General features: G+C 43.3%; 2 protein-coding genes across 6 annotated transcripts in view; both read right to left on the reverse strand.

Moving 5' to 3' along the window:
- vps54 (VPS54 subunit of GARP complex) overlaps window positions 1-18,302 on the reverse strand; it is a 69,532-nt gene extending 51,230 nt beyond the window's left edge. For 3 of the 4 annotated variants that reach the window (XM_033026317.1, XM_033026314.1, XM_033026316.1), the window contains exons 1-6: window positions 18,195-18,302; window positions 6,713-6,881; window positions 2,364-2,605; window positions 1,950-2,037; window positions 1,197-1,231; window positions 401-541 (exon numbers count right to left, since the gene is read on the reverse strand). In XM_033026317.1, coding sequence (XP_032882208.1) covers window positions 401-541; window positions 1,197-1,231; window positions 1,950-2,037; window positions 2,364-2,605; window positions 6,713-6,851 — 645 coding nt within the window. In that variant the 5' untranslated portion in view covers window positions 6,852-6,881; window positions 18,195-18,302. The remainder of the gene's footprint in view (window positions 1-400; window positions 542-1,196; window positions 1,232-1,949; window positions 2,038-2,363; window positions 2,606-6,712; window positions 6,882-18,194) is intronic. The other variant, XM_033026315.1, reaches the window with a different exon arrangement.
- A 2,969-nt stretch (window positions 18,303-21,271) lies between these two features.
- The window catches only part of peli1 (pellino E3 ubiquitin protein ligase 1), a 29,619-nt gene continuing 23,840 nt past the window's right edge, over window positions 21,272-27,050 (reverse strand). For both annotated transcript variants that reach the window (XM_033026323.1, XM_033026321.1), the window contains exon 7: window positions 21,272-25,780. In XM_033026323.1, the coding sequence (XP_032882214.1) occupies window positions 25,217-25,780 (564 nt within the window). In that variant the 3' untranslated portion in view covers window positions 21,272-25,216. The remainder of the gene's footprint in view (window positions 25,781-27,050) is intronic.

Raw genomic sequence — 27,050 nt, forward strand, 5'->3', positions numbered from 1 at the left:
GGAGCTGTTCCTGAACCTGGACGTTACAGTTTTCAAGCTCCTGTACCTTCTTCCTGATGGCAGGAGTGAGACGAGTGTGTGGCCAGGGTGGTGTGGGTCTCTGATGATGCTGGCTGCCTTTTTGAGGCAGCGCCTCTGATAAACTCTGATCAGACTTACATACATTGCCGGCCGGATCTATGAATATGATCGGCTCTGCAAAGGAAATCAGGGGTGGGCAATGAATGCTGGTCGCGACAGCAAAGCTCACAGTTACTGAATAATTAATTCAAAGTCATTGACCCAGTATGAGTGTGACCAATAGTGCGTGCTGCAGGCCTCCACTGCAGCAGTGTTGCATCTCAAACAGAGCACTGGAGAGGCAGAAACATCAAGGGCCGCTACTTATTGCTTCCGATACCTTTTCTTGTAATAACCTCGAGGATGCCCCGTCACGAGCACCTTTTACACCAGCTTCATATTGACCACTGAAGTGTGACCAGGGTAAGACCATGGAGAACGTTGGAGGATCCTCCAGAGCAAAGTCTGACTTCAAAAATATCTGTAAGTTGACAAGCAGAACAAACAACTTTCAATGTTTGTCCTTTCAGATTCTATTCAAATAAACAAGTGATGGAAATCCCCCCTTCCCCTGGATCCCAGCGACAGGCCCCTCCCCTCCCCTGGATTCCAGTGACAGGCCCCTCCCATCCCCTGGATTCCAGTGACAGGCCCCTCCCCTCCCCGGATTCGTGACAGGCCCCTCCCCTCCCCTGGATTCCAGTGACAGGCCCCTCCCCTCCCCTGGATTCCAGTGACAGGCCCCTCCCATCCCCCTGGATTCCAGTGACAGACCCCTCCCCTTCCCTGGATTCCAGTGACAGGCCCCTCCCCTCCCCTGGATTCCAGTGACAGGCCCATCCCCCCCAGAATCAAGTGACAGGCCTCCTCTCTCCCCTGGATTCCAGACAAGCCCCTTGCCCCACCAGAGACCCAACGATAGGCCCCTCCATGGGGGGGTCCTGGGGCAGGAAGTGCCTGCTGTGCTTCAAGACACAGAACAAATGCTGCCTTCTCCTTACACGTGTATTTGCAATTTAGAAATTTCCCGCTTATATAATGTTGAATTCTGCTTGAACATGACCCTTGATATGCCATGATCAATGGTGTCTCTGCTTAGATCCTGTAGGTGACATGAAAAGAATAGTGCCCGTTACCTTAGGAACATGATCCAAGTCCGTTCTTGATTTGTCTGCAACAATAGGAATATAATGATTAAAACTACATCAAGGCATGGCTGAACTATGCTGGGTCAGGCCTGCCACTAATCGCTGTTCACCAGCACTAACGTGGCCCTGATGTGGACAACTGCATAAGATGGCTCTCCCAGCCATGGAGACGTGGCAGAGGGTTGGTGGTAAGCAGGCTGCATGCTGCTCCGAGCCATCCTTCCTGCAACAGACTTTCACATGGGTTGGAGTGTTACATTGGGTTGGAGCGTTACATTGGGTTGGAAAGGCTTGGATACAGTAGAGGTGGAGAGGATGTTTCCACTAGTGGGAGAGTCTAGAACTAGAGGTCACAGCCTCAGAATTAAAGGACATTCTTTTAGGAAGGGGAGGAGAAATTTCTTTAGTCAGAGGGTGGTGAATCTGTGGAATTATTTGCAACAGAAGGCTGTGGAGGCCAAGTCAGTGGATATTTTTAAGGCAGAGATAGATAGATTTTTGATTAGTACGGGTGTCAGAGGTTATGGGGTGAAGGCAGGAGAATGGGGTTAGGAGGGAGAGATAGATCAGCCATGATTGAATGGCGGAGTAGACATGATGGGGCGAATGGCCTAATTCTGCTCCTATCACATGACCCTATTTGGAGCATTTCGTCACTGTCTAAAATATCTTGCAACTCAGATATATTTCAGTTAACTTCATGTGCAATTACACAGGCAATGGGAAATGAAATGACCTTACCATGGCTGCGTACAATGGGTGCAAGTGTGTGATCTAGTCCATCCTTTAGCGGGCAGGTTTCCTTACACTTCTCGTGAAGCTTTTGGCGCTGAGAATGAGAATTGCTTTGCATGAGATCAAACAAATTTCAAACTTAAAATATGATCATAAAACTAGAAGAATATTAAATTGTTCATTTGATTAGAGATTTAGATAGAATCAGTTACATTTTAAATATGTGTAGTACAAACTTTGTCAAAAAAAAGTATGATTTTAGAAAGCATTGAATGAAAGCATTATAGAAAACATAAAAGATGACGCAAGAAATCTTTGTGGTTACAGAAAACTAATAGTTGAAGATATTGTCCAGTGAAGAATTTGCCTCCAAGTTGTGGTTAAAACTATGACAAAGATACATCTTCCCCCAATGCTTACAGCAGCTGTGTCGTGTAGGTAGGATGCAAAGTGTTCCTTGGTGATGGGTGGGAGGTAGAAGGAAGGCATAACTTCGGTCTCCATAAAATCCAGCCCCCATGTTTTTGTGAAGAAATCGGACTCCCTCCTGGAGAGCCTGGGGTCGTTCAACGCTGCTGGAAGGTTCACTTTGGAATGATATACTGTCCACCTATGCTGATCAGCCACCACGGAGGGGCTGTCACATAAACTGCTCGAATCACCTGCAAAAATAGACGGCATTGCATGCATGACAACAATGCAATAATCAGCATCAAATACAAGACAGCACCAGCATCCAGACATCTCAACACCAAAAATGCATGGCGCTTGAAAGAAATGTTCCTCTCCCTTGTGTAACATGCCAATCCAATGTTACCATCAATGAGCTCTAGCGGACAGTCGCATTCACGGATCCTGGTGTGTTTTGGAATGGGACAAGAGAAGGGTAGTGTTGGCCTGCTCCAGCTCTGGAGAAGGCAGGCGCTCCCATCCCTGACCCTCCCTCAAATCCAGAAGGTGATTTTGAATTAATGTTTTACATGAAATGTCTCACCTCATCCAGTACACCCCAGTGTCCATTATGTGTTCAACAAGTACTGCTGATTTGTGTCATACGGTCATGTGATAGGAGCAGAATTAGGCCATTTGGCCCATCAGTCTACTCCGCCATTCAATAATGGCTGATCTATCTTTCCCTCCTAACCCCATTCTTCTGCCTTCTCCCCATAACCTCTGACACCTGTACGAATCAAAAATCTATCTATCTATCTATCTATCTATCTCAGCCTTAAATATATCCATTGACTTGGCCTCCACAACCTTCTGTTGGAAAGAATTCCACAGATTCATCACCCTCTGACGAAAGATCTTTCTCCTCATCTCCTTCACAAAATAACATCCTTTAATTCTGAGGCTGTGACCTCTAGTCCAAAACTCTCCCGCTAGTGGAAACATCCTCTCCACATCCACTCTATCCAAGCCTTTCACTATTCTGTACGTTTGAATGAGGTCCCCCCTCATTCTTCTAAACTCCAGTGAGTACAGGCCCAGTGCCGACAAACGCTCATCATAGGTTAACTCATTCCTGGGATTATTCTTGTGAACCTCCATTGGACCCTCTCATTGGAGCCAGCACATCCTTCCTCAGATATGGCGCCCAAAATTGCTCACAATACATTTTGGGAATCCTGCACCAGTACTCCCAAGTCCCATTACATCTCCGATTTCTGGAATCTCTCCCCATTTAGAAAATAGTCTACGCATTTATTCCTACGACCAAAATGCATGACTCCACACTTTTCTACACAATATTCCATCTGCCACTTCTCTGCCCACTCTCCCAACCTGTCCAAGTCCTTCGGCAGAGTCCCTGCATTCTTTCCACTACCTGCCCTTCCACCTATTTTTGTGTCATCCACAAACTTGGCCACAAAGCCTTCAATCCCCTCGTCCAAATCATTAATATACAACGTGAAGAGTAGCGGCCCCATCACCGACCCCCGCGGAACTCCGCTAGTTACTGGCAGCCAACCAGAAAAAGCCCCCTTTATTGCCACTCTTTGTCTTCTGCCATCCTGCCAACCTGCTATCCATGCTGGTATCTGCCCATTGATACCGTGGGCTCTCATCTTCCATAGCAGCCTCACGCGCATCACCTTATCAACAGCTTTCTGAAAATATAAGTAAACAACATCTACTGACTCTCCTTTATCTGTCCTGCTATTTAAGTCTTCAAAGAATTCCAGCAAATTTGTCAGGCAAGACCGCCGCATCACAAAGCCATATTAACTTCGGCCTATTTTATCGTGAACGTCTAAGTACTCCGTAACCTCATCCTTTAGAGCCAAAAGAGATGGGGGAGATATTGAACAATTTCTTTTCTTCGGTATTCACCAAGGAGAAGGAAATTGAATTATGTGAGGTAAGGGAAACAAGTAGAATAGCTATGGAAACTATGAGATTCAAAGAAGAGGAAGTACTGACACTTTTGAAAAATATAAAAGTGGATAAGTCTCCAGGTCCGGACAGGATATTCCCTAGGACATTGAGGGAAGTTAGTGCTATGACAGAAATATTTCAAATGTCATTAGAAACGGGAATAGTGCCGGAGGATTGGCGTACTGCGCATGTTGTTCCATTGTTTAAAAAGGGTTCTAAGAGTAAACTTAGCAATTATAGACCTGTTAGTTTGATGTCAGTGGTGGGCAAATTAATGGAAAGGATACTTAGAGATAATATATATAAGCATCTGGATAAACAGGGTCTGATTAGGAACAGTCAACATGGATTTGTGCCTGGAAGGTCATGTTTGACTAATCTTCTTGAATTTTTTGAAGAGGTTACTCGGGAAATTGATGAGGGTAAAGCAGTGGATGTTGTATATATGGACTTCAGTAAGGCCTTTGACAAGGTTCCTCATGGAAGGTTGGTTAAGAAGGTTCAATTGTTGGGTATTAATGGTGGTAGCAAGATGGATTCAACAGTGGCTGAATGGGAGATGCCAGAGAGTAATGGTGGATGGCTGTTTGTCAGGTTGGAGGCCAGTGACTAGTGGGGTGCCACAGGGATCTGTGTTGGGTCCACTGTTGTTTGTCATGTACATCAATGATCTGGATGATGGGGTGGTAAATTGGATTAGTAAGTATGCAGATGATACTAAGATAGGTGGTGTTGTGGATAATGAAGTAGATTTTCAAAGTCTACAGAGAGATTTACGCTAGTTGGAAGAGTGGGCTGAAAGATGGCAGATGGAGTTTAATGCTGATAAGTGTGAGGTGCTACATCTTGGCAGGACAAATCAAAATAGGACGTACATGGTAAATGGTACTGAATTGAGGAATGCAGTTGAACAGTGGGATCTAGGAATAACTGTGCACAATTCCCTGAAGGTGGAATCTCATGTAGATAGGGTGGTAAAGAAAGCTTATGGTGTGCTGGCCTTTATAAATCAAAGCATTGAGTATAGAAGTTGGGATGTAATGTTAAAATTGTACAAGGCATTGGTGAGGCCAATTCTGGAGTATGGTGTACAATTTTGGTCGCCTAATTATAGGAAGGATGTCACCAAAATAGAGAGAGTACAGAGGAGATTTACTAGAATGTTGCCTGCGTTTCAGCAACTAAGTTACAGAGAAAGGTTGAACAAGTTAGGTCTTTATTCTTTGGAGCGCAGAAGGTTAAGGGGGGACTTGATAGAGGTCTTTAAAATGATATCCACCTTCAGCCCTTTCAGCTTCCTAAGCACCTTCTCCAGGGTAATAGCCACTCCACTATATAACCATATAACAATTACAGCACGGAAACAGGCCATCTCGGCTCTTCTAGTCCATGCCGAACACTTACTCTCACTTAGTCCCATCTACCTGCACTCAGACCATAACCCTCCATTCCTTTCCCGTCCATATACCTATCCAATTTATTTTTAAATGATAAAATTGATCCTGCCTCCACCACTTCCACTGGAAGCTCATTCCACACAGCTACCACTCTCTGAGTAAAGAAGTTCCCCCTTATGTTACCCCTAAACTTGTGTCCCTTAATTCTCAAATCATGTCCTCTTGTTTGAATTTTCCCTACTCAATGGAAAAAGCTTATCCACGTCAATTCTGTCTATCCCTCTCATCATTTTAAAGACCTCTATCAAGTCCCCCCTTAACCTTCTGCGCTCCAAAGAATAAAGACCTAACTTGTTCAACCTTTCTCTGTAACTTAGTTGCTGAAACCCAGGCAACATTCTAGTAAATCTCCTCTGTACTCTCTCTATTTTGTTGACATCTTTCCTATAATTTGGCGACCAAAATAGTACACTAGCTTCCAACCACTGACTCTCTTGAATTTCAAGCACGTTGCTGGTGTCTTCCACTGTGAAGACAGATGCAAAAAAGCTATTCAACTCCTCTGCCATTTCTTTATTCCCCATTAATACTTCTCCTGCATCATTCTCCAGCGGCCCAACTTCCACTCTTTATATAACCATATAACAATTACAGCACGGGAACAGGCCATCTCGGCCCTTCTAGTCCCTGCCGAACACTTACTCTCTCCTAGTCCCATCTACCTGCACTCAGACCATAACCCTCCATTCCTTTCCCGTCCATATACCTATCCAATTTATTTTTAAATGATAAAAACGAACCTGCCTCCACCACTTCCACTGGAAGCTCATTCCACACATATAACTGAAGAAACTCTTGCTATCCTCTTTTATATTATTATATTTCATCTTTTCTCCCCGTATCGCCTTTTTAGTTACCTTCTGGTGTTCTTTGTGTCAAGCACTGGGAGAGAGGTGGGCAGGTGAAAGAGTGGAACAACTCCAATGATGTTACCTGTTGGTTCCTTGGGGCACACATCTGGCAAAGATCTAACAGCTTTAAAGGGCTTCAGTGAGCGCTCCATTTCTTTTTTGAACTTTCCATCACTGCTGCTTGGATGAGGCACTGGTGGAGAGCTATGACTCGAGGCCATTGCTCAAGGACATCCCAAGCTGGCGCCCAGCTGCACACAGAGAAAGAAAAACGTCATCAATCAAGAAACACAAGGAAGGCAGTAAAAGATTGCTTTTAAACCAACAATGAATGTAGTTTGAACTTTCCCTCATAGCAATAGCTTCAAAGGATGCTAAAAAAGTTAGTATCTGTACAAAAACCTGAATCAGAATCTATATTTCTCAAAGTTTGTAATATGTGTATTAATGTTAGTACATTTCTTTAAGTATTCTCCAAAACATGTGAAAAGTTTTTATTAATACTCTGTTCAAATACATTTTGAAATGAAACTTGAGCAAAAGTTCAAATAGGTAACTGCAGCATTCAGATAGTCAACGTGATACAGCAGGGAAACAGACTCTTCTGCCCAACTCAGCTACTCGAACAAATATGTCTACCTGACCTAGTCCCATTTGCTTACCTTTAGCCCACATCCCTCTAAACCTTTCCAATCCAGGGTGTTGTCTAAATGTATTTTAAAGGTAATTGTACACAACATACGCTGGCAGCTCGTTCCATATACCTTCCATGCAGATTATTCCAATCAAAATAACTTTCATATCCTTGTTTAAGAAAGAACTGCAGATGCTGGAAAAATCGAAGGCAGACAAAAATGCTGGAGAAACTCAGCGGGTGAGGCAGCATCTATGGAGCGAAGGAATTGGTGACGTTTCGGGTCAAGACCCTTCTTCAGACTGATGTGGAGGTGGGAGGGGCGAGAACCCGCTCCTCCCACCTCCACATCAGTCTAAAGAAGGGTCTCGACATCAGTCTGAAGAAGGGTCTCGACCCGAAACGTCACCTATTCCTTCGCTCCATAGATGCTGCCTCACCCGCAGAGTTTCTACAGCATCTTTGTCTACCTTCATATCCTTACATCATTTATATCCTCAAGTCAGAATTCATCAAAGAGAATTGACCATATACTGGAAATGCACGCATGCATCTGGATAAACAAATTCATACACTGAGTCGCACTCGTGATTTAGGTTTTGGATAAAATGTGCACTCATAAACCTTCAACTGCTCACTCTTAAATATAAGGGCCGCATAATCAAAATTCTAGAATTAAAATCAGGTAACTGTGGGATAATTTAACTGAAGGGTCTCGACTCAAAACGACGCCTATTCCTTCTCTCCATAGATGCTGCCTCACCCACTGATTTTCTCCAGCATTTTTGTCTACCTAGGATATAACCATATAACAATTACAGCACGGAAACAGGCCATCTCGGTCCTTCTAGTCCGAACACTTACTCTCACCTAGTCCCATCTACCTGCACTCAGACCATAACCCTCCATTCCTTTCCCGTCCATATACCTATCCAATTTATTTTTAAATGATAAAATCGAACCTGCCTCCACCACTTCCACTGGAAGCTCATTCCACACAGCTACCACTCTCTGAGTAAAGAAGTTCCCCCTCATGTTACCCCTAAACTTTTGTCCCTTAATTCTCAAATCATGTCCTCTTATTTGATCCCTACTCTCAGTGGGAAAAGCTTATCCACGTCAACTCTGTCTATCCCTCTCATCATTTTAACGACCTCTATCAAGTCCCCCCCTTAACCTTCTGCGCTCCAAAGAATAAAGACCTATCTTGTACTACCTTTCTCTGTAACTTAGGTGTGAAACCCAGGCAACATTCTAGTAAATCTCCTCTGTAATATCAAGTGTGATATTTTAAATAGGTAAAGTCCATGGAGAAATATAAATACAAAACAATTCGCAAGACTGGATTAGAGTACAGGAAGATAAAAAGCAACAGAAGACAGAGTGAGCCATGTGCAATAATGTTCTTTCCTGAAGAAGGGATAATATTACATACAATTAAAATGTTGAAACATGGTGTTGCAACTAGCTGGGAAAAGCCAATTGTTGATTGACAACTGACATTCTCCCTCTCCTCAGCTTAAAACATGCTTGTTTGAACATTCCCAGTTCTGGTCCATGGTCCTTGATACCAAATATCTGTTACTTTCCCCATTTATGCTGCCCGACTTGCTGAGTGCTTCCAGCATTTTATCTGGGATTTCTAACATCCCAGATAACACAGCCATGGCTAACACAGCCATGATCATATTGAATGGCGGTGCAGGCTCGAAGGGCCGAATGGCCTACTCCTGCACCTAATTTCTATGTTTCTATGTTTCTATCTGCAGCATCTTGCTCCAATTTAATTGAACTTCTTTGCTTTTGTATTCTTAACACTTTAAAGTCCCGAGTCTCCTATTGTCTTTGAGTTAATTTATCAACTTCAAAATAACTGAAGACTTTATAACATTTTGCTCTTTGTTATTCCTTCCAGAACATAGAAAAGTAGGTGCAGGTGGAGGCCATTCGGCCCTTCGAGCCAGCACCGCCACTAACCGCGATCATGACTGATCGTCCCCCATCAATAACCCATGTCTGCCTTCTCCCCATATCCCCCGACTCCACCAGCCCCCAGAGCTCCATCTAACTCTCTCTTAAATCCATCCAGCGACTTGGCCTCCACAGCCCTCCGTGGCAGGGAATTCCACAAATTCACAACTCTCTCACAACATACAGTGCCCTCCATAATGTTTGGGACAAAGACCCGTCATTTATTTATTTGCCTCTGTACTCCACAATTTGAGTTCTGTAATAGAAAAAAAAATCACATGTGGTTAAAGTGCACATTGTCAGATTTTAATAAAGGCCATTTTTATACATTTTTGGTGTCACCATGTAGAAATTACAGCAGTGTAATTTGGCCTACCATCTAGATTGGCGCGGCCTTTCCTGGCGGAGATCGGCCAGAGCTTCAGCAGCGGCGCAGCACTGGATTCCATCGCGGAGCGGGGCGATGCCGTACCGGGGATTGCCGTGTTGGAGCTCCGGGGTGTTGGGACTGCTGTTTAACACCGTGGAACTGTGGTCTGCGGAGCTTCCAGCCGTGGGCAGCGCTGACTTTAATATCGCTGAGTCCTGGGGACCTCTTGCTGGGGGTCACCAGCGTTGAATCTCCGCCCAGCTCGGCCTGTGGACTTTGGGAGCTGCAGTCTCTGGTAGGAAGCGGCCGATTCGGAAACTCCAGGCCGCCGAGAGTGTTCTCCGTTCCGACGCCGGAGCTCTGATCATCCCGGCGAGAGGGCCTGAAACATCGGGCCACCGGTAGCGATGACTGCAGTGGGCACAAAGGCCCCGACCACAGGTGAACAAAGAGGAAGATGCCTGAACTTTATTGCCTTCCCTCACAGTGAGAAGCGTTGATGTGTGGGGATGTTCATGTTAAATTCTATCGTATGTTGTGTTCTTTTTGTTTGTATGGCTGCATGGTAACTCAAATCTCACTGCACCAAATGGTGCATGTGACAATAAATGTAACTTGAACTCTCTCTCTTGAACTCTTCCAGCTTTTGTGAAATTGGTGTACTCTACTATGACTAATTGAATGCAATTAAAAATGTATGCATACATTTGTGCATTGGTGCTGCTTACATGCAAGAACTTTAGAAACAGACAGAGGGCACTGGTGCTTTTAATTCGCACTGGAAGCAAAACTGGAACCGAACTGTAACGATTTAAAGGGAACTTGCTGTGGTAGTTCTGGAAACGCCTCTCGAAACTTATTTATAGATTTGGGAATGAGGACTAATGGAAATATCAAACCATTTAGAAGGGCAGCATAGTGGGGGGTGCAGTTACGGACACACTTTAGACACCCCATTCTGACCATGACCACGCTGGGTAGTATTTATACATTCTCCACCATCACCTGGACTGACCAGGGAGTGCCAGCCAGCATCCTCCCACTCACCAAAACATACTGGTATTTCAATACTGCTGGCAATGACTCTGTCTGTATATTTAAACGTGGAACATCAAATTGTTAATGTTTCATAAATTAAAGCATATATCTGCTCATGCACCACAACATAAACCAAACATAGAAAATATGTGAACGCGAGCATGGACCTTGCACTCGAATCTTTGCCCAACCGGGATGGCCAGTGTAGGCACATTACCAGCAGCACTCTCGCTGAAAAACCCTCCCACTGCACTGGAAGGATAAGTGAAACAATACCAGCAAACTCCGAGACCTATCCTCGCCAGCGTGAAGGCTGTACTTGCCTTCATTTGCCTACACCGGGCAGGGCAGAGCATATTGTTTACATGCCTAACACCACACTCCTGAAACGTGTACTCCATTCCCACCTCTATCATAGAAACATAAAAAATAGGTGCAGGAGGTGGCCATTCGGCCCTTCGAGCCAGCACCGCCATTCATTGTGATCATGGCTGATCGTCCCCTATCAATAACCCGTGCCTGCCTTCTCCCCATACCCCTTGATTCCACTAGCCCCTAGAGCTCTATCTAACTCTCTTAAATCCATCCAGTGACTTGGCCTCCACTGCCCTCTGTGGCAGGGAATTCCACAAATTCACAACTCTCTGGGTGAAAAAGTTTTTTCTCACCTCAGTCTTAAATGGCCTCCCCTTTATTCTAAGACTGTGGTCCCTTGTTCTGGACTCGCCCAACATTGGGAACATTTTTCCTGCATCACAGGGATATATTAACGCAGACCCCGGAGAATGGAGACAGAAGAGACCAGGGTCAGATTAGAACCTCTGCTGGAGGAACCTCTGTCCTACGGCCACTCCTGTATTAAGATAGCACGGAGCACACCAGCCACATAAGACACACCGAGAGACACCCAAAACTAACATTAGCCACACCAAAAAAAGTAAAAATAGCAAACATGCTGCTGGCAGGGCAGCAGTCTCACAGCGCCCCCACCGACCTAATAGAGACTCGATGGAACTGCAGTTTGCATTAGAGCAGCAATATTATGTGCCTACATTTTCAACATACTTTGACAAGACATGCAGTCTAATAGACTGGTAGAATTGCATTAAAGGAATAATTTAAGAGTTATTATATTAAACCAGCACATCCCAGTGGTTTAATTATTGGTTAGCGACATTGGAGTTGGGACATAAAAGTTAGTCGCATGGCAGAGTGATCGAGGCCTGCCATTCGATGATCGTTCGTGCCCCAATGCCAAAGTCAACCATCAACTATTAAACAGCCACTGTTGCTGCTGAGGTTCCTTTTCCTGCTCACATTGAATTTCCTCTGATGATCACTTAGAATGAGTGTGTTATCCCCTCCATCTCAGCCCCAGAAATGGCCAACATCGGGAAACGTTGGACTATAAAGCAGGCCTATGATGAAGGGTGAAAAGCAACATAGGTAGCATTTAGATTCTAAAGAGGCTGATACCATAGCACATTGGCCTAAGGAACAATGATGCTAATATTTAAAAATGAGTGGTAATAATTCAAATTTTCAAACTTTAGCTGTAGAACCATCTACATTTATTCCCCATTTAGATTGTGACAAACATTTTGTTCTCATGCAAGAAAATGCAATATAAATTCAGATTGCAAACTGGATAACAATCGTGGGTCGACAGCTGTTCAATTATATTTCATAAAATGGTTGACAAAACAGGCTTCTATAAACTTAAAACTAAAACGTAGTCCATTTAATCTTGTTTCTCATTAGCATTATCAATGGAACTATTCCGTGATTGCAAATGTAGATAAGAGGGGGAAGTCTTTTGCATAATGCAGCAATGACAAGGTTAATACTAATCTGGCCAGAGGTATTAATTTATCCATATCCCAGTCTGTGAATGTGGAGCAGAACAACAGAGAGCCAACCATGTCATCTCTGGGTGCCCGCTCTACCACCCACCACATGGAGCTGTGTCAGGGCCTGGCAGACATTGATGCCAACAGAGACAACAAGCTGGCTGATCAACACCCGGCTTGTGATCAGACTATTCCTTTGGTTTATGTTTCATTCGCAAGAAGAGATCCATGGGAAATTTATGATTCAGATATGAAATCTGGTGCACATGCCTGTACTTGAGAAAGATCAATCCAACCTAATTGGACAGTCCAGCTACTGATCCCTGGCCCTGCAGCACACCCTTCCAGTACACATCCGTGTACTTTTACATCATCATCTCTTTTGCTTCAAACATTCTTTCAGATACGTCTGGATGAAGTTATTCTTTGCTAATCACCACCCCTCAATCATTCTACCAATTACATAAAATCCATGCCCACCCCGCTTTCTCGGCCTCCCCACCACATCCAATCAACTAGGTTTTGGCTAATCACTCCATCCAGGCCTCTGTATTTAATACACCTGAAGTATTTCCTCTCTACCTTCTGCTCGAGCAAAACAAAACTAGCTTCTCCAATCTACCCTCCAAGCTAAAATGTCCCCAGCCTGGCAACAATATGGGACCCTCCTTCACATCCACTCCGCCTTGTAAAGTGATGACCAGAACCGGAGTCATGTATTTTGGTAATAAGCATAAAGGCGTAGATTATTTTCTAAATGGAGAGAGAATTCAGAAACCGGAGGTGCAAAGGAACATGGGAGTGCTGATGCAGAATTCCCAAACAGTAAATTTGCAAGTTAAATTGGTATTCAGGTAGGCAAATTCAATGCTAGCTTTTATTTCAAGAGGACTGGAATACAAAAACAGAGACACGATGCTGAGGTGGTATAAGGCGCTGGTCAGACTGCATTTGGAGTATTGTGAGCAAATTTGGGCCCCATATCTGAAGAAGGATGTGCTGGCTCTGGAGAGGGTCCAGAGGAGGTTTACAAGAATGATGAGCGATGAGCACTGGGCCTGTACTCGCTGGAGTTTAGAAGGTTGAGGGGAGACCTCATCGAAACTTACAGAATGATAGGCACAGAGCTGCCCAGTTTTGTCAGAGCATTTCAGTATTCTATTACCTGAAAATCTGTATTTTGCTGAGGAAATCAGTATTTTTACGCGGTGCCATTTCGCTGAAAAAAATAGTTTTTTATGTGCGGTCATACCCATATAAGAGTACAAGAATGCATAACTTTGCTACCAATAGACATGTCTTCTACGCACCTTACTTGACAGTGCATTAATTGCCATCTCTTTGTATACTTCTGTTCGAACGGCCTCTCTCCTTCCTTTTTTTCTCCCTCCCTCTCTTATTCCCTCCCTCCCTCTCACTCCTTCTCCCTCCCCGAACAGTCTGTGACCCATAGCACTGTGGCCATAGCGCTATGTGTAAATCCCATAGCGTTCCAGCTGGTAGCGCTATAATTAGAACCCATAGCGCTGTTCGTTTAAATTCCCACGCGCTAAACTGACAGCGCTGTTTAAATCTGTAGCGGGACAGGCAGATCAAAGCTTACAAAAATAATCATCCAGATCTTGAAATTTAAAATGCTAATAGATACTATCTGCTATAATTTTTAGAGTTACAGTATGACTATTTATATCCTTTCATTTTTTAAGCAGCAAGATGAAACAGGAAGTCGGGCCGATTTTTAAAAATCCGTATTTTACAAAGCAAATCTGTACATCCGTATTCTTTATTGTATTTCTGTACAAACTACGGAAAATCCGTACTACTTGTCCACTCTGTAGGCATAGAGTGGATGTGGAGAGGATGTTTCCACTGGTGGGAGTCTAGGACCAGTGGTCACAGCCTCAGAATTAAAGGTAGATAAGAGGTGAAGAGGAACTTCTTTAGTCAGAGGGTAGTTAATCTGTGGAACTCTTTGCCACAGAGGGCTGTGGAGACCGAGTCAGTGGATATTTTTAAGGCAGAGAAAGACAAGTTCTTGATTAGAACAGGTGTCAAGGGTTATGGGGAGAAGGCAGGAAAATGGGATTAGGAGACATAGATCAGCCATGATTGAATGGCAGTGTCGACTCGATGGACCAAATGGCCTAATTCTACTCCTATAACTTGTGCACAATTCGACCATACTACCCTTGTGATAATATGGTGACAGCCTGGAGTATTGTGTGCAGTTTTGGTCTCCAAATTTGAGGAAGGACATTCTTGCTATTGAGGGAGTGCAGCGTTGGTTCACAAGGTTAATTCCCAGGATGGCGGGACAGTCATATGCTGAGAGAATGGAGCAACTGGGCTTGAATACACTGGAATTTAGAAGGATGAGAGGGTATCTTATTGAAACACATTAGTTTATTAAGGGATTGACACGCTAGAGGCAGGATACATGTTCCCGATGTTGGGGGAGTCCAGAACCAGGGGCCACATTTTAAGAATAAGGGGTAGGCCATTTAGAACGGAGACGAGGAAAAACCTTTTCACACAGAGTTGTGCGTCTGTAGAATTCTCTGCCTCAGAGGACGGTGGAAGCCGGTTCTCTGGATACTTTCAAGAGAGGGCTAGATAGGGCTCTTAAAGATAGCGGAGTCAAGGGATATGGGGAGAAGGCAGGAACGGGGTACTGATTGTGGATGATCAGCCATGATCATGGTGAATGGCGGTGCTGGCTCGAAAGGCTGAATGGCCTACTCTTGCACCTATTGTCTATTGACAGGACCTACATGCTGCACCCAAGCTATGGACTAATTGGCATCATATATTCTTGTGTGATGTTCCTCCCCATATATGCTGTGCTTTGGCTAAGAATGTTTGGTAATATCCTTATCTACCCATCTGCAACCTTCAATAATCACTAGGCACATATTCCACTATCTCTCCCCACATTTCTCAGCATCCTCCCATTTCTTGTCACAGTCATAGAGTGATACAGTGTGGAAACAGGCTCTTCGGCCCAACTTGCTCACACCGGCCAACAATGTCCCAGCTACACTAGTCCCACCTGGCCACGTTTGGTCCATATCCTTCCAAACCTGTCCTATCCATGTACCTGATCAATTTGAAGAAGGGTCTCCGCCCGAAACATCACCCGTTCCTTCTCTCCAGAGATGCTGCCTGTCCCACTGAGTTACTCCAGCATTTTGTCTATCTTCAATTTAAACCAGCATCTGCAGTTCTTTCCTATCCATGTACCTGTTTGACTGCTTCTTAAATGTTGGGATAGTCCCTGCCTCAACTACCTCCTCTGGCAGCTTGTTCCATACACCCACCACCATTTGTGTGAAAAGGTTACCCCTCAGATTCCATTAAATCTTTTCCCCCTCACCTTGAACCTACAGTGCATTCAGAAAGTATTCAGACCCCTTCACTTTTTCCACATTTTGTTACCTTACAGCCTTATTCCAAAATTGATTAAATTCATTTATTTTTATCATCAATCTACACACAATACCCCATAATAAAAAAGCATAAACAGGTTTTTTAATTTTTGCAAAGTAATTAAACAGAAATAACCGAAATAACACATATATGCTGTATGCTCCGTTCATCTTTCCGTCGATCCTGACTAGTCTCCCAGTTCCTGCCATTGAAAAACATCCCCACAGCATGATGCTGCCACCACCATGCTTCAGTGTAGGTATGGTATTGGCCAGGTGATAAGCGGTGCCTGGTTTCCTCCAGACGTGACGCTTGGCATTCAGGCCAAAGAGTTCAATCTTGGTTTCATCAGACCAGAGAATCTCGTTTCTCATCTGAGAGACCTTTAGGTGCTTTTTGGCAAACTCCAAGTGGGCTTTTACTGAGGAGTGTCTTCTGTCTGGTCACTCTACCATAAAGGCCTGATTGGTGGTGCTGCAGATATTGTTGTCCTTCTCGAAGGTTCTCCCATCTCCACAGAGGAACTCTGGAGCTCTGACACCTCCCTGACCAAGACCCTTCTCCCCCGATTGCTCAGTTTGGCCGGGCGGCCAGCCCTATGAAGAGTCCTGGTGGTTCCAAAGTTCTTCCATTTAAGAATGACGGAGGCCACTGTGCTCTTCGGAATCAATTTAATTTACCACTGGTGGACTCCAATCAAGTTGTAGAAACATCTCAAAAATAATCAATGGAAACAGGATGAACCTAAGCTCAATTTTGAGTGTCATAGCAAAGGGTCTGAATACTTATGTAAATGTGATATTTCAGTTATTTCTTTTCAATTACTTTGCAAAAATTTCTAAACATCTGGTTTCGCTTCTTCATTCTGGGGTATTGTGTGTAGATTGATGATAAAAAAAGAATGTAATCCATTTTAAAATAAGGCTGTAACGTAACAAAATGTGGTAAAAGTGAAGGGGTCTGAATACTTTCTGAATGCACTGTATGTTCTCGATTCCCCTACTCTGGGCAAGAGACTCTGTGCATCTACCCGATCTATTCCTCTCATGATTTGTACACCTCTATAAGATCCCCCCTCCTGCGGTCCAAGGAATAGAGACCCAGCCTACTCAACCTCTCCCTATTGCTCACACCCTCTAGTCCTGGCAACATCCTCGTAAATCTTTTCTGAACCCTTTCAAGCTTGACAATATCTTCCCGATAACATGGTGCCCAGAACTGAACACAATATTCTAATTGCAGTCTCACCAACGTCTTTTACAACTGCAACATGACCTCCCAACTTCTCTACTCAATACTCTGACTGATGAAGGCCAAAGTGTATAAAGCCTTTCTGTCCACTTTATCCACCTGCGACTTTACCTTCATAGAACCATGCACTTGTACTCCTAGGTCCCTCTGCTCTACAACACTACCCAGAGGCCAACCATTAACTGTGTAGATCCTGTCATTGTTTGACATCCCAAATTGCAAAACCTCACACTTCTCTGTATTACATAGAAACATAGAAAATAGGTGCAGGAGTAGGCCGTTCTGCGCTTCGAGCCTGCACCGCCAGTCAATATGATCATGGCTTATCATTCAACTCAGTATCCTGTACCTGCCTTCTCTCCATACCCCCTGATCCCTTTAGCCACAAGGGCCACATCTAACTCCCTCTTAAATATAGCCAATGAACTGGCCTCAACTACCTTCTGTGGCAGAGAATTCCATCAACCATTCCTCCGCCCACCTGGCCAATCGATCCAGATCCTGCTGCAATCGTTCACAACCACTATCTGTCTGAAGAAGGGTCCTTGGCTCCATAGATGCTGCCTCACCTGCTGAGTTTCTCCAGCATTTTTGTCTACCTTCACTGTCTGCAAAACCACTCACTTTTGTATCATCAGCAAACTTGCTAATCTTGCCCTGTATGTTCCCATCCAAATTGTTGATGTAGACGACAAACAGTAACGGGCCCAGCAGCGAACCCTGGGGCAGAGCACTGACTGTGGAGAAGGAATGGGTGGAGACCCTTCATCATCAGATGGCGAGCAGCGGCCTCACAGCTCCGGCCCCCGCCGCTCAGCGGCCTCGCCATTGCACTTTACACGCAGTGTCACCGGTTAACGAGCCAGGCCCGGCCCGGCCCGGCCTCAGCGCGACGTTGCCCGGCCATCGCTCCACGACAACCCGAGGCCCGGCCGGGTCCAGCCTTCTCCCCACCCGCCCCCCGGGCTCCGGCCGCCACAGCCCGGCCCCCACAGCCGCGCACATCCCCCCGGCCGTGGGCTACCTGCTCCGCCCGGCCCCGCGATGCCGCCACCGTCACCGCTGCCGCCCGGCGCCACCATCGGTCCTCCCAGCCGCCGGCCCGGTCCGGCGTGCACCGCGCGGGGAAATCCACGTGACCAAAGATCATAGCGGAGCGCTCTATGATCTTTGCACGTGACCCCAAGGGATGGAGACGTGACCACGTGACCCGCCCTCCCACCGGCTCCACGTGACTACACCCGGCGCCGGGCCCCACGTGACTACACCCGGCGCCGGGCCCCCACGTGATCTGGGCATGGTGGAGTGCAACATTACTTGTTGCACGACTATTGATTGTACGAGTTAGTTGACACCATTGCTCAATTGTTGAGATGTTACAAGCCAGCTGATAAGGAACTAACCTTTGTTCAACAGCCAACCAATGACCAGTGTGCCAACTGAGAATGGGTATGTTATGTAAACATTAGTCGACTTCGGAACCTGACCGCAACTTTACTGACTCAACAAGTGATCAATTATTCTAGTTGAGACATAACCACAGTTGAGAAACGGACAAAAAGTTATGCACTCTCTGAAGAACTTTTGTGCAAACTTACTGTATCTTGCTTAGTGCACTTAGATGAAGGCTGCCCATCATTTTACACAACTCAGTTATTCTCTTTCCATTCATATGCTGCTTGTCCAAAAATCCAAAACACATATTCCAAATTGCATCTCCTTCCCCACCGATGTTATTCAAGATATATACAATGTTTTTTTCCACTCAATCTTTCTGCAGTTGTTTTCTTTGATTGAGCTAGTGATATTTTCTTTATGAGAAATGATCCTCAATTTACAATTAAGATAATTTTCACCAAACACCAAAAAAATAAGAATAACACTTAACTCTAACAATTGGCCATTCCCAAATCAGTGGACTAATACTGTACTTACCTTTTCATTCATTAGTTTTATCACGCAGAAGTGTAAACTTGTTCAAATGCTGCCTTTTGAAATGAATCCAGTTCAACATGTTTACTGTAAATATCCATTAACCAGTGTGTAAGAAGAACTGCAGATGCTGGTTTAAACCAAAGATGGACACAAAAAGCTGGAGTAAATCAGCGGGACAGGCAGCATCTCTGGAGAGAAGGAATGGGTGACGTTTCGGGTCAAGACCCTTCTTCAAAACATCACCCATTCCTTCTCTCCAGAGATGCTGCCTGTCCTGCTGAGTTACTCCAACATTTTGTGCATCTCCAGTATCCGCTATTAGGCCAATCATTAAAATGTTATAACACTGGTCTGGTTAGTTTCTTTCTCAAATAATTTGAAAACCATCTCTGGTAATAAGTCACCAAGAAAAGTTCCAAGAAAACATTGTGCAAGAAAAATGTAATTCAAGTATCCCTAAACATCTCATAACAGATGAATACAAGTCAATCAATTTATAGTAGTCCTTTTAATGAATCTCATCCCATGGTTAAATTTAAAAAATCCTGAATTTATAATCTGGATTTGAAAGAGCACTTTTGTGGAAATATTATATAATAGAACCACTCGGATAGTGACTTTTATAGAAGCTAGATAATTTGCAAAAGAAAAGCTTAAGGTTTTCAGAAACATGTCTCCTAACGAAAGAAAGTACAATTAAACACACAGGGAACGATGAATCAAAACATAGAAACCTGAATCTGAACCCGCATAGCTTAGTTTATTGCTGAGGCAATTATATTGCTGGAGGAAATTGTATTTGATACGACTTTGTGTTGAAGAATGGATAGCTGAATAGGGACCTCTTCTTAGGCTAGAGGTCAACTGCTCTTTCTCTATGGCACATTCTTGAGCTGTGAGGGTTATGCTGAGTTTGAGACAGAATTCAAGGCTGAGAGATAATAAACTCTGTAATTTAGCTTTGGCTAAGTCAAATTATAATGAGATTGCGATAACGGGTAGGATGTGTATGAAGGGGAGTAGTTGCTTGGAGAGGAAAATAATTAGATTGATGGATATGTGACATTCCTATGTTTATAGAAAGTCAAAGAAGCAGATGTAATTCTGATGTAATGAGTTGTAAATCTACCGTGTTCTGCCTTGTACATGAGATTGGAAATCCTGCTTCCAGATAGCAGGAAAGGGGCTACAAATTAAAATGAAGTTGTATCCTTGCACCAAACACTTATTAATTAAGTTGACAGATTTACAACCCATATATGCTTGGTTGGAAGGTGTGTGTGTGTGTGTGTGTGTGTGTGTGTGGGGTTTGAACTTAGAAACTGTAATTCGACAAAAACTCATATAATTAATGTTTTAAATACATGGGTAATAGTATTTTAAACTGTAAAATTGTAGTGAAACAATTTATGAAATGAATTGTTTTAGTAGGACTGTAAACAATACTTTTAGATTTATAGAAATATCTTTCTTCTTGGTATGGAAAGCATGTATGACTTGTGTGATCATTGTATTACATATGTATCTTATATTTTGAGGAGTGGTCCTTGATAATTGAGCCTACTGGGGTTTTGCTGTGTTGAAATAAAATAATTCTAAGTAAAGTTATACCACAGGCAAACAAAGGTTGTGAATGAGGCCAAGGAAGGGGGATCATGTGACTGATGTTGTAAATCACCAGGACTCAGATGATTGGTTACTAGCTTGTCATACGTTCTGTATCTGAAATGTCTAATACCTATATAAAGCAATGAGTTCTATCAAAGTTACTCTTCTCTGGACCCGCCTCAGAGCGTCAGCTCTGTGTTGGAAGGTTCAGAGACTATTCTCATCTGAATAAAGAATCGATTTCAACAGCTACAAACATTTGAGTTAAGTTGACTTTAGATTGACAAAATAACTCAGTTTAACACTTTCTCTGTAACATTATATTGGCAACTTAAAATTCCACTCAGTCTTGAAAAACAAGATTTGGCAGGATTGGTGGCATGTTAATTGTCTCACTGCTACTCCATCAGAGCAGATGGATTTTGCCAGAATGTTTTAGTGACTGGAAGCAACATTGCACAAGTGTTTCTGCTCGATGGAACACATGGACAATATTATAATAGACTTTGACAAGCAGCCTGGTTGGCAGAGATGCAGCTGTTGCAATAATGACACCGATTTAACCAGAAGCATTCATTTTAATAAAAGACATATTACACACATTACACGTAAATGAAGTTTTACTCAACTACCCCCCCAACCCACCCGCCCCGTCAGCATGAAAAAAAGACAGACTCGCACTTTGTAACTTTAATCAACAGGCCATTTCAAATAGGTTTTGCATTATTTTGTCAGCAGTTAACTTTGAATTTAGTGTGACTGCAGAATATTGATGAGAAACAGACAAGAAGTCTCTGCTCTCCAGCTGTGACATTTCTGAATCTGACTCGCTCTTTGAACCTGGTCTCAGGTCTGCTCATCCTAAGTTGGCAATGGTTTCTTCTGCTGCATTTGTCAAATCGACAGTGTGCTCCACCTCTGGCAGGCTGCTGATAGCCAACAGTAAGAGATTTAGCACTAAACTCCTGATTGTTGTACTGGTAAAAGTGAGTTGAACAAAGAAAGGTTGAAGTAGACACACAGAGACAAGTGAAGTCATTTTGTAATCAGATTCAAGAGCAGCATGTATCACAGCTTAAACCCAATCTTAAATAATGTACAACATGTCTATGAAACAATGTAGTGCTAAAGGAATTTGTAAAAATCTTGCCTTGGTCAAAGGGAAGGTAAAGGAAGGAAATAACCAGCTGGCCAGAGATTAATATCATTTTTAGGCAACGTATTTGGAATAATTACCCACATTGAACTGATAGTTTATAAAATGATGAGGAGCAGAGAAAGGATAGACAATCTTTGAGGTAGAAATGTCACACAGCAGAGGGTGTAGCTGCAAGGCAAGAGGGGCAACATTTAAAGATGTGTAGGGCAGGTTTTTATTTACACAGTGGTGGGTGCCTGGAGCGCAATGCCAGGGGGTTTAGTTACACAGTGGTGGGTGCCTGGATCACGATGCCAGGGTGGTGGTGCTGATACCATAGTGGTATTTAAGGCTTTTAGAAAGACACATGGATGTACAGGGTATGGAGGGATATGGAGCACGTGCAGGCAGAAGCGATTAGTATAAACTGGCATCATTTCAGCACAAGCATCACGGGCCAAAGGGCCTGTTCCTATCCCAACATGTTTTTAAACTTTCCTTGCTCTCACTATGCCCTCTAGTGTTTAACATTTCCACTCTGGAAAACAAATAGATTGTCTACCTATCATAATGTTATGAATGATCACTTCTTATGTTAGTATTATAGTAACCATATTTTGAACAATAACTTGTGCACTGGCTTCATGGGAATACACATACATTATTGCACCAAGTTATGTGTAATGGTGTTCCCGAACAATTGATCCTGCTGAATGAACTCAATGCTACAAGATTTTGGCCGAATGAAGGCTTCTCATTTTTGGAGTTTAGCCTAGCTAACATATTTGTAATGTCAATACAGAACACAAGGTACTCAACCATCATTATCACCAATCTATCAGAGATTCACATGAATATGAATGGCTAATACACAACTCAAAGTTTATCTCGAATCGCTATGCACTCTCAAAATCTTGTAATATTTGAACTCTGTGCCGTCTTCATTTTTCTCTTTTGAAAGTGTACATGGGCTAAAGTACAATAGCTGAGGCACACCCTGTAAACCTGGAAGGCAAAAGGAAATGTATCCACAAAGGCCACCCTCTCATCCCACAGGTACAATGATCTCACCACCACAAATGGTAAGGGAGTATAAGGCCTTCAAACCGTGACCTCCAGGTACAAGATCAGCTTTACTGCCAGCAACCATCAGGCTCGAACCGTGCACAACACTAACCTCAACAATTAAAGTAGTCGATGGACTTTATTTTGATGCACCATGTACTTTGGTTATGCATTATTATGGTCTGGTTACCCAGTATTACGGATTATTAACTTATGAATTATATAATCAATAATTGGCCTGTTAAGCATTTACAAAGTTTAATTGTCCTATTGCTGGCAAAAATGACAATTAAACACAATTGACTTGTTCAATGGTCTATCAGAATATCACACCAAGATTCCACCATGTCTGTTAACATCTGCCCACAAACTCCTCTGCTGTGTTCAGACAACCTCCAGGTGGAGCTGGGCAGGTCCCATAGCTTCAATACTGCAGCCAACACCAAGGTAAGAATTGATTCAGAATACCGAGTTCCAAGGATTGCATTCTCACAGAATCAAATTAGCACCAAACAAAACTGCCATGTCAAAGATCAAGAATCCCTTAAGCAGCATGGAACAACTTGCAAGTGGATATTTGCTGTCAGATCTAGTTAAATGAATTCTAAATGCAAAATAACATTTCTCTGCTGAATATTGATGGATGGTTGAGATACCAGAGCAGCCAAAAGTCAATCCAAATCAAAGGAAGTTTTATTTTCCCCATGGAACAAGTAAATGATTGTAACTGTGTTTCTGCTTTATTCATTTGTATTAAAAAAAAAAAAATCAGCGTTCAAATATCTGCTCAAGTAGAATGATAAAGTGGTAATAAATCACTACTTAAATCCTGAGAGTTTAATGCACAGTCAGTAATACAGTCAGAGCCATAGCGTTATAATACCAGCACTCTTACCACACTTTCTGCCCTGGTGTAATTGGAGATGCATGGGGAATAGACATCAGAATAAAAAGATTATAACAAAATCAAACGGGATATTTGACTTCCTCCCCTCAGCAAACCCTCTCTTATGATTAATAGGTTTGTTAATACCAATATCCAATTTGTTTTCTAGGTTCTTTTGTCATAATAGTTCAAGATTATGTACAATAAACTGAATAAAAAAGGGACAGAAGATCTTTGCTCAGAATACAATGTAGATGACCAAAATCAAAGAGCAGTTTTGCACATTGCTATTTAATATTACTTCACAAAAATCAAGACTTAATACGCTTTAAAGGTTAGCATTCCACATATGCTAAGTAATCCCTACAAATGTCTAAAGCTACATACATTACAGGCAATAATTTAGTACAAAAGATCCTACAGAACGCAAGCTGCTGTACAGCAAAATAAGCCAGCTTTGCACATCGTCAGTTACTGGAGAGAAACAGGTGTTTAGCAGGTCAGCTTGTGTAAACAATTTACTATATTCCGATGGTGTACATGTTGTAAAAAGTGGTCATATTAGTTATCCACCGGAAATCATTTTGGCACCAGGGAGTTGTCATTCCAAAATGTTCAATGCACTTAGATGCAGAGAACTACCTTTATGGTGAAATCCACCTGGCATATTATGGATGTTGTGATAAAGAACTACTAAATATGTCATGTTCGCAATTTCCTTCTTCTCTTTGCGCCTATTGACATTTATCAATAAAACACTCGGGTCTGAATGAAATACATTTATCTCAAGCTTATCTGTGCTCAGCTGATGAAATCCTTCTGATATTACCCACAATTGAAACCTGCCAATATTCTTTAGAAATATAGTTATTCCACAGGAAACAAACGACAGACTCCTTCATACAGAGCCAGAGTCACCACCAGTCATGATTACAATGACTGAGCAAAGTCAGAAACCACACATTTCAAGCTCCTACATTTTAACATTCAAAGTGTTCTGCAGTGTTGAAACAGGTTAAACTGTATTGAATGGGAATAACCTCTCCGTTGTAAAGGGTGGAGGAGATCAAATTGCAACAGATCTATTCACCCAGTTACAACTCAGGATTAATCATCTTGTGTCTGTGAATCGGTTCAATGTGATGTGCACTTTTTTTTTAAATATTTGGGAAAGAAAATTTTGTATTTCAAAATACTTGTTTTAACAAATGCAAACTTATCAAAACCTGTCTCAAAGGCAACATCACAAAAAAATTAGGTTGCTTTCCTCAAAGGACGAGACAATTCAGGTTGTCCCAGAACAGACAAAATCCAAAACCCATGGAATTCAATGTAGAAAACTAGCTTATAATTCTGAAAGATATCAAATGTCTTTCTACTATCAGTTTACCCACCAGTTAATAAAATCACGTCCTTAATCAAGAGGTCCCTGGAAAATGAGTCGAACATATCCTTGTTCCCCAGTGAGCTGAGTAGAGCAGAAAGGACAGGCTGCATGGAAAGTGTGAGTGCCGTGGGGGAGGGGGATTTGGGACCAGTAGGTGGTAGTCTTCTCCGAGCATACATGTCCACACGGGCTGAATGCATGGGTTGGAGGTCCCGCATCAACGTAAAATCCAGCCTCACTCCCTAACCAGAGAGGAACGTATGGGCCTAGTGATCGGCACATGGGGCACTCTCTCTCTTTTCCATCCCTCTCATCCTTGTTTCCCCAGTTGTGGTAACCGTGTACGTGTCCACAATTAAGATACACCCACGGCTGCTTCTCATCCACGTCTTTCCTCTTCATGCTGGGGAAGGCAAGCGTATTAAATCCAACTGGGCACTGAGGTCTGGCTGCATTTATCTCCTGCCGAAGGGCTTCCAGGTGCTTCACCGTAGGAGTGTGAGCAAGTCCTTCTGCAGTGCGCCAAAGTAGTGTTGCTCCACAGAGATCTATTAGAGAGCCGTCCTGCAGAACATTGCTTTCATTCTCAACCTGAGAGGATAAAGAGAGAATCAAAAACGCAAGTTACAATAAATCACGTCTGCTCATGGCAAAAATGTTTGTATCTTAACGGAATGTCTGAAACTGAAGACAAGATTTAAAACAACAAAAAAAACCCACCCTCACTGGTGAGCAAGCTCGGGTACCAAGTGGACCTGCACTTGGCACAATTAACCCCAGCTGGATTTTGGGGGTGGGGGAAGAAAAAGACATGTGGCTACACATCTACTTTTCCCCAACCGTTTAAGAGTTGGAGCTCTTCATAGGTAATCGAGAGAATATCACACAAACAGGTGGTATTATTGAAATCTTAAGAGTTAGAACCAAACAGTGTGGAAACAGACCCTTTGGTCCAACTTGCCTATGCCGACCAACATGCCCCATCTACACTAGTCTTACCCGCCTGCGCTTGGTCCATATCCCTCTAAACCTATCTTTTCCCTAACATACCTATGGTGACAGACTTTCAAAATATCTCCTGCAACAATTTTCTTCCTGAAGGCATAAAATCTTGCTAGTTTAAAACTCTGTGGAGATCAAGCACCATAGGTAATAGAACAGCACAGCACAGGTACAGCCCTTTCAGCCCACAAAGTCTCGTGCCAAACACGATGCCAAGGTAAACTAATCTCCTCAGCCTACACATCCCCAAATCCCTCCATATCTAGTGAAACTGTCCCAGAAGAACAAGTAATGGCAGCTATATGGCTGCAGCTGAAGACAAACTAAACTCATAGAAAATAGGTGCAGGAGTAGGCCATTCGGCCCTTCGAGCCTGCACCGCCATTCAATATGATCATGGCTGATCATCCAACTCAGTATCCTGTACCTGCCTTCTCTCCATGCCCCCCTGATCCCTTTAGCCACAAGGGCCATATCTAACTCCCTCTTAAATATATCCAATGAACTGGCCTCAACTATCTTCTGTGGCAGAGAATTCCACAGATTCACTACTCTCTGTGTGAAAAATGTTTTTTCTCATCTCGGTCCTAAAAGATTTCCCCCTTATCCTTAAACTGTGACCCCTTGTTCTCGACTTCCCCAACACCGGGAACAATCTTCCTGCATCTAGCCTGTCCAACCCCTTAAGAATGTTGTAAGTTTCCATAAGATCCCCCCTCAATCTTCTAAATTTCGTGCTTTATCCACATCTACCTACCTAATTATATTTACCCATGATGCAAAAGGTACAGTGCATAAAGTTCCAAACTATACGAGTGTTGGAAGTCTTAGCAAAACTGGAAAGATCATTAATTCAAAT

The sequence above is a fragment of the Amblyraja radiata genome, chromosome 8, assembly GCF_010909765.2.
Source record: "Amblyraja radiata isolate CabotCenter1 chromosome 8, sAmbRad1.1.pri, whole genome shotgun sequence".
Lineage (NCBI taxonomy): Eukaryota > Metazoa > Chordata > Chondrichthyes > Rajiformes > Rajidae > Amblyraja > Amblyraja radiata.